Source organism: Momordica charantia (genome assembly GCF_013281855.1).
Source record: "Momordica charantia cultivar OHB3-1 chromosome 10 unlocalized genomic scaffold, Mcharantia_2.0 BLBB01000010.1, whole genome shotgun sequence".
Lineage (NCBI taxonomy): Eukaryota > Viridiplantae > Streptophyta > Magnoliopsida > Cucurbitales > Cucurbitaceae > Momordica > Momordica charantia.
The window spans coordinates 9,173,751-9,187,813 of NW_028275158.1; the positions used below are offsets into that span (position 1 = coordinate 9,173,751).

The 14,063-nt window shown below is 35.1% G+C and overlaps 1 protein-coding gene across 1 annotated transcript; it reads left to right on the forward strand.

Moving 5' to 3' along the window:
• The first annotated feature begins 231 nt into the window (after positions 1–231).
• On the forward strand, positions 232–1,164 carry LOC111013823 (protein FAR1-RELATED SEQUENCE 4-like). Its single transcript, XM_022288338.2, has one exon. It carries the CDS (start codon positions 232–234, stop codon positions 1,162–1,164), a length of 933 nt encoding a protein of 310 aa, XP_022144030.2.
• The last annotated feature ends 12,899 nt before the right edge of the window (positions 1,165–14,063 follow it).

Here is a 14,063-nt window from a genome sequence, read left to right on the forward strand (position 1 = left end):
CGCACGTATAGACCGAAAGACATAATACAAGACATCAGGAAGGAGTATGATGTGAATTTAAGTTATGACAAAGCTTGACGGTCCAGTGAAGAAGCACTTCGACTTATTAGAGGGGATCCAACATCGTCATACAGTCTACTACTAGCTTATGATGAAGCATTAAAAATCATGAACCCAGGTACTATTTTCGAATTGGAACTCAAAGATGGAAAATATTTCAAATATGTCTTTATGGCTTTGGGTCAATCGATTAGAGGGTTTCTGGCTTGTATTCGACCAGTGTTGGTTGTCGACGGGGCCCACCTAAAAGGGAAGTTCAGAGGGGTATTGTTAATAGCTTCTGGTGCGGATGAAAATAACCAGATTTACCCTGTTGCATTTGCTATTGTCGACGGTGAGACTGTAGCATCATGGGTATGGTTTATGACTCAATTAAAAGGTGCGCTCGGCGTAGTGAACAATTTGGTTTTCGTTTCCGATAGACATCACACCATTTGTAAGGCAATTGACAAGGTATTTCCCACTGCATTTCATTGCTTTTGTATACAACATATTAAGATGAACTTGTTAGCAAAATTTAAAGTCGATGCGAAGGCACTCGAGGAACTATTTCTAAAAGCTGCGAAAGCATATCGAGAGTCTTATTTCAACTCAATCTGGGCTCAACTTGGTGCGTACCCTGGTGTGAGGGAGTATCTGGATGACATTGGGAAGGAGCGTTGGGCTCGTTGTTTCCAAACAGAATTGAGGTACACACATATGACCAGTAATAATGCGGAGTTTGTGAATGCCCTCTTTAGACACGCACGTAGGTTGCCAGTAACTGCTTTATTGGACCATATCAGAGGTCTATTACAGACTTGGTTCTACAATCGATGGACGCTTGCCTCTTTTCGATCAACCACATTGTCCGACTACGCAGAAAATAAGCTTGCTGAATACTCGGACAATGCCAGGGGACACGTTGTAGTGAACATCGACCAGTTTCATGTCCAGGTACGTGATGGTAACCTTGACGGGATTGTTGATTTCAACTCTAGGACATGTAGTTGTCGGGAGTTTGATTATTTTAAAATTCCATGCTCTCATGCTATTGCCAGGGCGATGATGCGAAACATAAATCCATACACTCTGTGTGACGAGACATACACGACGAACTCCTAGGTAATGGCTTATGCAGAACCAATATTTCCAATTGGTCACGTCTCAACGTGGAACAATTCTCCAGATTTTGTCGATACACCGGTAGAAGCACCAGATATGGTTCCTAGAGTTGGCAGGAGGCGGACAGTTAGGATTGCTTCCACGGGCGAGGTGCGCCAAACACGTAAGTGCGGTCGGTGTGGTACATCGGGGCACAATCGCAAAACATGTAATGAACCCATTAACACAGCGTGAATGTATGATGTATTGGTAACTTGTTGTTTTTTCATAAATTTGTATGGTAACTTGTACCCCAAGCAACCAACCATGCATGCATGCATTGGTAACCCTATGTGTTATATTATTATTATCATTATTAATGGGGAGATTGTATTTGAATGTGTTTCATATATGATGCTAGAATAATGAACCATGACATAGAAACAATATCGAAAATGCATACTATTCAAAAAATGGGACGACGCGTCCACATCTGTACAGCATACTGACGCCTAAAATATACAATATTATCTTGGGTCAAAGTGTCCATATTTGACCCAGTGGCATCGTACTCAAAATACCGGACACAGAAAGTCCCGCAATCAGTCGCGCTACTTTGCTGTGGTACGCGAACCCAACGCACCATCCACGGCACCACTGGCAAGTCGGGTCGAACTGAAAATATCCCACCATGATGCAGCAGCGCAGGTAAGATTGTACACATGGGCTTCAACTCCTTCTCAAGTTCATTCAGTGGAGTGGCCGTTTGCAGTGAATCCCATACGGTTATGTCGCCCTATACAAGGTCGATGCCGAGCATCACCCAGTGGTTCCCGCCTACGTTCATGGGGGTGTACACGATGTCTGCATCACTCCAGGGCACGTTGTGGTCCGACTGCCTACCGTGGACATATTGCCAGATTGTATTCTCCTCGCGCCAGGGTTAGTTGATCCTAGTGGACAATACACCTGACTTCATGGCCGCATATGGACCATCTGTCCGATTCAGCAGAGTCTGTATAGCAGTTAAAAAGTAATTCATTAGTTAAACAATTGATCAAAACAACATTTATTAGTTCGAATCGGAAGAAGTAAAAAGTAATTACCGAAAGAAGTACGTCGCCTATCGCAAACTTCTTGCGACATAGATGGAGACACTTCTCCAACTTTTTCGCTGTAAACAGGACGAGACCATCAAGTACCTGTTACATTTAACCAATCCATATTGATGTAATCAAACTATTGACGAATATAGTACTACGAATATAGTAACATGTACTTACTTCGTCCTTCAATTCAATACTAGGGTCCAATAGATCGCGATATCATTCCTTCTTTTGGAAACTAGTTGCAGTGGACCGCAACCTCCCGTCCGTCTTCGGGTCATCCATCCATCTCTAGAACTTATCGTCCAACTGGGGCGGAATGAGACATACTGGGTCATAGCTATCCACGGTGATCCCACGCTGATCGGTTGGTGTGTATATATCCTTCAGCTTCCACGAGTAATGTCTCTTGCGTAGCCCACGCCCAGTTGGGGCCTACTGAAGGTCATATTCGTCCTGGTCAATGTAAGGTTCAACCTAAAATACAATACACACGTGAGTTCGTGTAATGACAGCTGACAGCTAATATGTATATGTATGACATTAAGTTTACCTTAATGACTGCGTCCGGTGCCCAGTCCTTAACCAAAACTACAAAATTTACAACCTACAAAATTGACCCTACTCAAGTAAAGTCATTGTTCTTTTTGAAACTACCTACCATTGAAAAATATTCTATGCAAAATAGGAAAAAAAAACGAAACAGAGGATAGAGGGGGAAAATCTAGAAAATCTGAAGTTTGAAATCCATAAAATTCGGTAAAATTTGAAGAGAAAAAAGGAGAAATTTGAAATCCTTAAAAATTTGAAAATTTTGAAAAGAGAAAAGAAGTGAGAGAAGGAAACACGAAGAGAGATGAGGGAGACAGAAGAAATGAGGAATAAGAAGAGAGAGAAGGAGAGAAAGAATATCCGATTCAAATGAAAAAAAAAGAGAGGGAAAGTAAAAATTTAAGTAAGTTAGTGGAGGGACACTATGATCATTTGGTTTATTTGATGATGAAATGATTAAAAACATAAGTTTTGGAGGTAGGGACATATATCAAAATGGGCTTGAAAAATGGTTAGTCAATTTTACTTTTTGGGAGAACTACAATGGTGATGATTTTGCAATAGTGGGTAATGGTAATTAATATTCATGGGATTAAGGATCCCATTTCTCGACTGAATGCTCGTTTGAGCTTGTTGAGCTCTTATACCATATTAATGTTCATAAGTTTCATCTCAAAACCAATTGACTATGAGAAGAGCAGCTCATGTCTATTATAAACCTGTGTAAGGTCCCTTCTTTTATCAACGTGGGATCCTTAACAATGGTCCATCCTTATTCATAATTGTTGTCGAAATAATAATTGTCATTTTGTTTTTTATTTTAAATGTTTCCTTATCCTAAGAAAAAGTCTCGGGAAGAATCCTTTACAAAGAGTGAAAATGGTCTCTATCCCATTTTCATTATTTTTCCTTGCAAGCTTTTTCAAAGACTCGTGCCTATTTTGCCTGCAGTGATTTCGCCCTTTGGCATTCTAGATTGTCGTCCTCTATTATTTCGAATAAAGCCTTGGCCACTAATGATCTTAGATTTAGTAGGTCTTTTTCTATTGGTGATTTTGTTGGGTTTGTAAGGTAATTGCAAACAAAGTCCCACATTGGCTAGGTAAGGGAATGATCATGGGTATACAAGAGAAGACAATTATCTCCATTGGTATGAGGTCTTTTGGGTGAAACCAAAAGCAAAGCCGTGAGGGCTATGCCCAAAGCGGACAATATCATACCATTGTGGAGATACGTGGGGTACGAGGGATACCGTTGTCCTTAACAAGTGGTATCAGAGGGTGTGCTCTATCAAGATGTGCAATCTATTTCATACCCTCTTCTTCACGAGGTTCAGTTGCTCCCATTATCCTTTAATTTCTTAATCCTCCTTCCTCTCTTTGTTCTACTTCTTGTTCGTCACATCATTGTCTTCTTCATTTATTGATCTCATATCTTCTTTTAATCCTTCACTTATGCCTACTGCACATACTAACTCAATTTCTTTACCTTCTATACCACAAGTTGCTACCATTGCTCCTTTGCAAAATTCTTTCTCGATGCAGATTCATGCTAAGTCTGTCATATTAAAAAAGAAGATGTGTCTTACTGATTCTGATTCAATTTTGCCTTTTACTGCTTATGTTCCCACAAATCCCTACACCTATCCAATTGCTTCTAAGTATCGTCAGTGGCTGAGTGCTATGACTGATGAGTTCTCTACTTTACATCAGCAAGACACATGGAGTTCGATTCCTTCATCTCCTAGTATGAATATTATTGGTTGTAAGTGAGCTTTTCGTACCAAATTAACTTTGATGGCTTGATTTTTAGATACAAGGCACAACTTGTTGCTAAGTGTTTAATGGCTTGATTTTTAGATACAAGTTGTTGCTAAGTGTTATCATCAAGTAAAGGACTTTGACTTTAAGGAAACTTTTAGCCCAGTTATTAAAAAGTCTACTATTCTTTGTTATTTTAACTCTTGCTGCTTCTTTTTAGTGGACTTTACATCCGTTGGATGTTAAAAATACCTTCTTACAGAGGTTTATATGTATCAACCTGTTGGCTTCAAGGATAACTCTCATCCTGACTATATTTGTACATTGCTCAAGTCTCTCTATGGTCGAGAACAAGTGCCTCGGGCTGGGCTTAGTTTGAGCGTTTTACTACCTACTTACTTACGCTGGGTTTTGTTGCTTCTCACGCTGATTCCTTGCTTTTTGTTTGTGTTGTTGGTTCTCCTGTTGAGAATTGGAAACAAAATGAAAAAGAAAAAGAGTGAATAATTAATGGGCCAAGGCCCAAAAACCTATTGTTTTAGGTTTGTGCCAACATATATATATTCTTTTTTTTTATGGTGGGTGAGTGTAGCCGTGAGAGAAAAGAAAAAGGGCAGTGGCTGCAGTTTTGGGTGTTGTTGCAGCAGTTTCAGAGACGGCGGCTCAGACATTGGGGCAGATCAAGATCGATATTATTGGGGTATTTGTATCTTCTTAGTTGGAGATTGTGTCAATTACCGTTGAACTATGTTCGCTTTAACTGATTAATTACACTTTGTTATTATAATATTGGTGAATTTCTTCCTACTGCAAGCTACTGTTATCCTGGTTCTTGACTTCTGTTATGTGTTGTCTTGTCTTGTCTTTTGTAACAAACTACTGACTCCATGTTGGTGATATTTTTCCATTTCATCCCAATAATTCATTCCTCAAAACTGTCTTATATATGCGTGGATCTATTATAAAGAATATGATTTTTAATTACAAATAATCTATTTATAAATCTCATAAAATATCACATAGTGTGCTACCAATTGTTGACTCCACCCATTTACATATAATCAAATAGATCCATCTATTTAAAGACAATAAGTTCATAATTTCGTGCAGTTATGCGTGTGAAAGTGCTTTTGACGCTACGCTGTGCCGACCCGGGATGCTACTCACGAGCTGGTCAGGGACAGGTTCCGGTCACTCTTTCGATGCCATGCCATTGTGGTGGCACGGGAACCACTGAATGGGGCCTCGAGTACAGAGCTCTTTCCTTTCGGATCTTGCTTTCACCCCCTAACATTGAAGACTTACATTCGTAGTCTACTTTGCTTGAAGTGTCCGTTTTTAGCCTAGTATGTAGACGGAATCGCTTTCCTTAAAAAAATATGTGACGATTTTTCTTTAAGTAAGAGATTGGCCATCGCCCAAAGACCGGCTCAACTTTGAACTCCAACACCTAATTATAAGAGAGCAAGAGAGTTTTAGAAGGAAGTGATGGGAAAATCCCTTTCTTCTTTTAACAAGAGTCATAAATAAGTAGAGGAACGTAACCAAAAAGAAGCAACGTCTCAACTTGGAACACACCAACTTTTACAAATTTCATATGAAGCTAACCTTCTTATTTTAAGCACTTCACAATTGTCACAGACGTGAACAAATCTTATGCGCTCTAAGAAGTTGTATGGACAATAGATGGCTCTGATACCACTTCTCAAAGATAACATATCTTTTCACATATTTATAATAGCATAATATTGTCTACATAAATCTTTTTAGCTTTCTTTAATCGCATAGCATTTTCAACTCAAATCTCACACATCCACAAAATTTCTCTTATTAATAATAAAATGCACAATAGGAAGAAATTTTATCACTCTATTTTACTCTTTAATTTTAATAATTTTCTCCATCGCTTTGATACAATTTTGTAATTCCTCTCTCCTAATGCGACTCTCTCTCTCTCCCATCCCCATAAATTCCACCAATATTTCTCTACCCCACGTCACCCCTTTTAATTTCCAAATATTTTTATTTCTACCTTGACTCCACTTTCTCAAATAATTCTCTCTTAATACTTTCATTATTTTCTTCTTTATTCACTCTTGGACTCTTTTTTCCTCCACACATCTAAAATTCTTACTCAAAGTATAATTTGTTTAAGTTTATTTAAACTTTTTAAAGATGGAAAGATGGTATTTAATAGAGGGAGAAAATTAGAGGGGCGAGGAGATAAAAAGAGAGAAAAATTTGTAAATATTGAAAGATATATTTAGAAAGAGAGATAAAATTAGAGGTATTGAGAGAGGTTTAATTTGTACTCAATACCTCTAATTTTATTCCAATGAAAAAATTGTTGTTAAAGTAATAGTAGCTGCTCACTAGGGCTGAGCACAATTGATTGAGGTCAGATTTTGGCCGACCTCGATGTCGAAAACGGATACAATAGGTTTCAAAATCTGGAAACTAATGGTTTACCTGCAAGAATTTTTGTCGATCAAACTGATTGTCGGTTCGGTCAGTCGGTTTGTCAAAAACTCGAGAATGCTATTTTTTTTTCAATTCTGTTTTTTAATTTATTACCATCTTTTTTATTACTTCTATTCAATTTCTCTTGTATGTACCTTTTTTCATTACTGTTTACATTCAAGTTCAAATTCTCTTCCATGTAGTGAGGGGTGATTGTTTCAAACCTAATGTCTAAAAACATAAAAATAAAAATAAAAACTAAAAAATAAAAAATAGGGTGTATGACCGCTGACCAACGACTTGTCAATTCTGAATAATCAAAACCAACAACCGAGCCGATAAACCAAGGAACCGACTGACACACGTTAGCTCAGTTGGTTCCAATTGATCGGATTAATTTTTCAAGTCTCTTTGCTCACCGCTTGCTCCCTAGTAAAACAAAAAGGGAAAAACACCGAGCAATGTAAAGAGACTACATTTTGACACAAAAGGGTCAACACTAGCACGTTGCAAGATTTCAATGTGTTGGACAAGGGCTTTGTTGGTAATGGAAAGAAAAAATTGAAAAGTTAGTGTTAGGCTCCACAAAATTGATCAAAAAGTACCAACTTCACATGCATGGCTTCCACTGGCATTAATGAAAAAGTTTGTTTGGTATTAAATTCATTAGCCAATGGAGGCCGACATGGCCATTTCACACTTAGAATTTTGCAAACTTTTCCCACAAGGATTGACAAAGAAAATAGAAAAAAATGGAGTACCTTTTCACCAAACCAACCATTGATTTTGTTTTATTATCTACACCATGCAATTGCAAATTCTCACTTCACATCAAACATAAATGTGCCGACTTGGAGACAAAATCAGATTCCCTCTAAAATCGATCGAATACTACAAGACCTTGCCGACTTCCACAACATGAAATTAAATATTTCCAAATATTTTCACTGGAACATTCAGCCACTTGTCATTCTACGGATTTCCAAGAATTATTCTAATTTTTAAGTACTCGAAAATATAATTAAATATTATAAAACCTATTTGTTTAATTAGATGTCCATTTTCCAAAATTACCTCATTTCATTATTCACCAAAAATAAGACATCCATCGTCAACAAACTCATGACACCTAATTCACCAAGCTCATGACAAGTATACAACCCTATTAATTCACCAAGCTCTGACAAAGGTTTATTGTTGCAATTGATCCATATATACAAGAAATCATAGGAAATCTTAGAAAAACCTTCATGTCCTCTCCTCCAAATAAATCAACAAGGAATTCAAAGTAGAATATTTCTATATTTACTCCTTCTATTCTTGTTTCTCTCTATTCACAATTTTACAACACCTTATTAGCACGAGCCTTTACTATTTTTGTCTAGCTAAAGGTAGGTTCTAAAGGTACGTTACTTGTTTTTAATATTTATTATGATCTTAATAAATTATATGTTGTTTTACCTATTTAATATGTAATTGTGAAAGTTTTGTCATGACAAAGTGGCAAAGTTATGACATTAATTGTCAAAATAATTGTCATAGATGATATCCATGTGAATGCCATTAATTCTGAAGATTAGTATTGGGTATATATGTTTGAAGGTAAAGTTTGATCAATATGCACCTGGAGTTGCATAATTTTGAAACAACCAGTGTTCATTTTGATTGAATGCACCAGAGTTGCATAACTTAAAATCAACAAGTGATTATAAAGTAACAAGCACATATCAGAGAAGACGTTTATATATGATATATGCTCCTGAAGTAGCAATATCAAGAAAGATGATATGAAATGCTATCATGACTTCAATATCATGTCTTCTTGTGATTGAACATATCAATAAGTTTTTTCATGAAAATTCATGAATCTCATCAAATCGTTATTCCCTGAAGTGAATATGGTAATAATGGATCACTCTGGTAAATGTTGAGATCATGAAAGTATTGAAAAATCATTCCCTGAGGTGAATGATATAAAAGGGGCATTAGTCTCGTACATGTAGTACATTCAAGTTTATAATGCAACTCTTAGAGCCTTATTAAATAAAAAGAGGAAGAATGTTTGGAAACAAACTTTGCATGTTGCTCCTCTTTATATAAAGTATTTGGATATTGCAAATGTCTTCAAATCTCCTGGTGAGATAATAGACAATATTGAAGTGATTTTCAAATCTCTTGAAGAGAAGATGAATCCTCCTGAAGAGAGAATAAGCAATGAAGATATATATCTTGCAGATAGTGCAACTACACATACAATATTGAAAAGTAGAAAATATTTTTCCAAATTGACAATGCGAGAAGCAAAAATCAATACAATATCAGGCTCTGCGAACTTGATTGAAAGGTTTTGGGAAAACAAATATTATTTTGCCTAGAGGAACAAAATTTGCAATTGATAATGCATTGTTCTGTAGTAAATTAAAGAGAAATCTACTTAGTTTTAAAGATATATGTTTCAATGATTATCATATTGATATTGATTACAAGAATAATGTAGAATATTTCTATATTATATCTACTGTCTCACATGAGAAACATATATTAGAAAAGTTGTCTGCTTTATCTTATGGATTATATTATACTCATATACGAATAATTGAAACATATGCAACAATGAACCTTAAGTTCGTGAATCTAGATATATATACTATTTGGCATGATCAGTTGGGCCGTCCTGGGTCTATAATGATGTGAAGAATTATTGAGAATTCACATGGATATCCATTGAAGAACCAAAAGATTCTTCTATCTAATAAATTATCATGTGATGCTTGCTCTCAAGGCAAATTAATCATTAGATCATCACTAGTTAAAGTGGCTACTGAATGCACCTGCATTTTTAGAAAGAATTTAGGGCAATATATGTGGACCTATTAATCCACCAAGTTGACCATTTAGATATTTTATGACATTAATTGACATATTTAGTAGATGGTCACATGTGTGCTTATTATCAAGCTGAAACCTTGCATTTGCAAGATTACTTGCTCAGATAATTAAGGTAAGAGCACAATTTCCTGATTATACAATTAAGAGCGTTCGTACATCCCAATCATTTAATAATTATTTCATGGCGATTGGGATAAATGTTTAACATCATGTAGCTCATGTTCACTCACAAAATGGTTTGACAGAATCATTTATAAAGCGATTGCAGTTAATTGCTAGACCATTATTTTTGAGAGCTAAGCTTCCTACATATGTATAGGGTCATGCTATTTTGCATGCAGCATCACTTGCACACATTAGGCCAGTAGCCTATTATAACTACTCCCCATTGTAATTAGCTTATAGTCAAGAGCCAAATATTTTCCATCTGAGAATTTTTGGATGTGTAGTATATGTTCCAATTACTCCACCATAACGTACTAAGATGGATCCTCAAAGGAGGCTAGAAATATATGTTAATTGGATTTGATTCCCCATCAATTATTAAATATATTAAACCTTTGACGGGTAATGTATTTACTGCACGATTTGTTGATGGTCATTTCAATGAGACTAATTGTCCAACATTCAGGGGAGGAACTAAGAAGTTGGAAAAAGAAATTACTTAAAATGCATCGTTATTGTCTCATTTAGATCTCCGTACAGATCAATGTGAAACTGAAGTTCAAAAGATAATTCATTTGCAAAATATAGCAAATCAATTACCATATGCATTTATAGATTCTAAGAAAGTGACCAAGTCATAGATACCAGCTGCAAATACTCTATTGAAAATTGATATCCCAATGCAGCAAGTTGTCATAACTAATGAGTCTATGACACGCCAGAAGCGTGGTAGACCAATGAGTTCCAAAGATAAAAATCCTTAAAAAAAAGAGTAGTCAATAATCAAAATGACTAAATTGAGAATGTGAATATTTTCATAAGAAATTCTAAACATTACTACTAATAGAGATACTGAAAAAGATCAAGTATCTGAGGATAATAATGAGATCTCAAAAAACTATGTCATGATAGGAAAAAGATGGAACCAAGCTAATGTAGTTATTGATAACAGTTTTGCTTATAATGTTGTTCTTGACATTGTATCTAAAACTGAGGATTTTGAACCAAAATCTGTCATAGAATGTCGACAGAGAAAGAATTGGCTTAAATGGAAAGAAGCAATCCAGACATAATTAACCTCACTTTCAAAATGTCAAGTCTTTGGACCAGTAGTCTAAACACCAGAAGGCGTTAAGCTTGTGAGATACAAATGGGTAGTTTATAAGAAAAAGAAATGAAAATAATGAGGTTATAAGATTTAAAGCAAGACTAGTTGCATAAGGTTTTTCGAGACCTAGTATTGATTATGAGGACACATATTCTCCGATGGTGGATGCAATTAGTCTGAGATATCTAATTGACCTGACTGTGTATGAAAGTCTTTGCATGCATCTTATGGATGTAGTCATATCATATTTATATGGATCTCTTGATAATGATATTTATATGAAAATCCCTTAAAGATTTAAGGTACCTGAAGCATATAATCAAAATTCTCGAGAACTGTATTCAATAAATTTATAGAAATCATTATATGGATTAAAACAACCAGGACAAATGTGGTACAATCGTCTGAGTGGATATTTGATGAAAGAAGAATATCAAAATAATCCAATTTGTCTTTGTGTTTTTAGAAGAAAATCACAGTCGAGATTTGTCATTATAACTGTATATGTTGATGACTTATATATAATTGGAACTCCATAAGAGCTTTTAAAGGCAATAGGTTATCTAAAGAAAGAATTTGAGATCACAGATCTCGGAAAAACAAAATTTTACCTTGGCTTGCAAATTGAGTATTTAGCAGATGAGATATTTGTCCATCAGTCAACCTAAGTTTTAAAAAGATTTTATATGGACAAAGCAAATAAATTTTGAACATTTCAATAGAAGTTCGTTCACTTGATGTGAAGAAAGATATATTTTAACATCGAGAAGATCATGAAGAAATTCTTGGTCTTGAAGTACATATTTTAGTGCAATTAGTGCACTAAATCCAGATCTGAATAAAACCTATTTCGAATATAAAATTGAACTCATTCAAATAACTTAATCTAGTCGATTTAAATAACATAATCTAGTGATATAATAAAGTTATAGATTTTCATAGGATAGAAGTAGCTCTTTTTTGTTGAGGAAATCCAAATTTTAGCGAGATTTATGTTGCATCTCTTTCAATTACATGACAAGGGGAAGAAATGAGATCGCTCGTGAAATTGAACTGCAAGGAGTGCAAAAAAGGCCTCATGTTCGTTATGGAAGGAAGTGATATCTATGGTATATACGTGAGGATAATTATATACGTTGATACGAGATGTTTTTGGTAGAACCAAAAGCAAAAACATTATAGCTAGGTCCAAAGTGGACAATATCATACCAGTGTGAAATTGTGTGGAGGGTCTATTGTTCGATTTTGCAAGTGTGCGAATGGTTACAACTAAATATAGTAGTTGAATACAAGTATCGTTTTTCACGGTAAATGAATGTAATACTAATTAGTACCATTAATTTATTTGAATATCGAATAAATTATTAGGATCAAAGTAAATCAACTTTCTCTAGGGCAATAACTACACCGCTATTGTCTCCTATTCTCCCTTCAATAATAACCGATGTATTTATATATATTCCAAGGTTGGTGGCAATTTTTACCCTATAGTTTCGATATTCTTTCTGAAGCAATAACAAAATTACTTTGAAAGTAAGTATCTTATCTCTATGACAATAATAACAATTCAAAGAATGAAAAACGGAAAACCTCATGTTTGCCACAAAATCTATAAAAATATTTCTATATCTTGTATAAATTAGGGAAAATTATCCAAAGGGAGGATAAATGAAAGCACTCAAATTTAAAGAGATAGTGAAAATTTCATAATTACAAAAGAACTTTGATTTATATGACCAAGAGGAAGAATCCTTCTTATATCATCTCATAGAAGAGCTGTAGGTCTATATTTATCTGCAAAGAGACGGTTGTTTCTCTCGAGCTAAATAAACCAAAGGATAGAGCAAAAACCATTACACCAAAGCACATTTCTACTATTTGAGATAAGGGTATTTATGCATTCCCGTATGAAGGTATCAACACCAGCAGGAAGAACAATGTATATCTTGAAGATCTTGAAGAAACGCGTCCATTAATGGAGAAATAAATGATCCATAGAATCACTATTTTGATAGCAGAGAGTGGAACGACTTGGGCTTAAGTACATAAAATTCAAAATAGTTATCTCATAACCAATTACGAAATAGAAATAACAAGGGTAGTATTAAATAAAACAGTTAACATCAATATCCTAGAAGAGAAAACTAAGTTCATCCTTAAATCTAAAAACTGGGTTCATCCTTAAATCTAAAAAGAAAGTTTCAATCACAATGTTAAAAGAGGTTGAAGCAAGAAAGAAAAAGGAAAACAAAATTCGATCCCAACAATCTATTGAATCTCACGTTTCTTTCGTTTCTCTTCAAATCTCCAACGTTTGCTCTTCAAATCCCTAATTCTTGTGTTCCATAATCTCCTTCTTTCTTTCTTTGGTGACTAGAGTTAAATAAAGTTTGTGAAAACCCGTCGCAATAGTGCATAGCTAGACATCGTGGTCAGCACCTAGATATTAAGATTCATGAGATTTCATCTCTAAACGGATGGGTAATGAGAGGAGTAGCTCATATCTATTATAAATCATTATTAAATCCCTTTTATTTTCAATGTGAGATCCTTAATACTAGGTAGTAAAACGTATGTTTCCAAATCACTGTTTCGAGTCGTAGGGCCTTGGTATTAGTTTGCATAAGCGCTAGATTTATTATTTGTTTTTTTAATGTTTGGAAAATTTTTAAAGTGGCCTCGAAAGACTAAATCTTCATTCGTCCACCAAAATAAATGAAAAATAATAGTTAACATCAATAAAGTTAAAAGAAAAGCAATTTAAACGTAAGTAGACAAAATAGGTGAATATAAAATTCAATTATGTCAATTCAAATTCTCTAATTCAAATTCCAACAGTACTCATGCTAATTTCAACAACCAATAGCAATAGTAATGTCA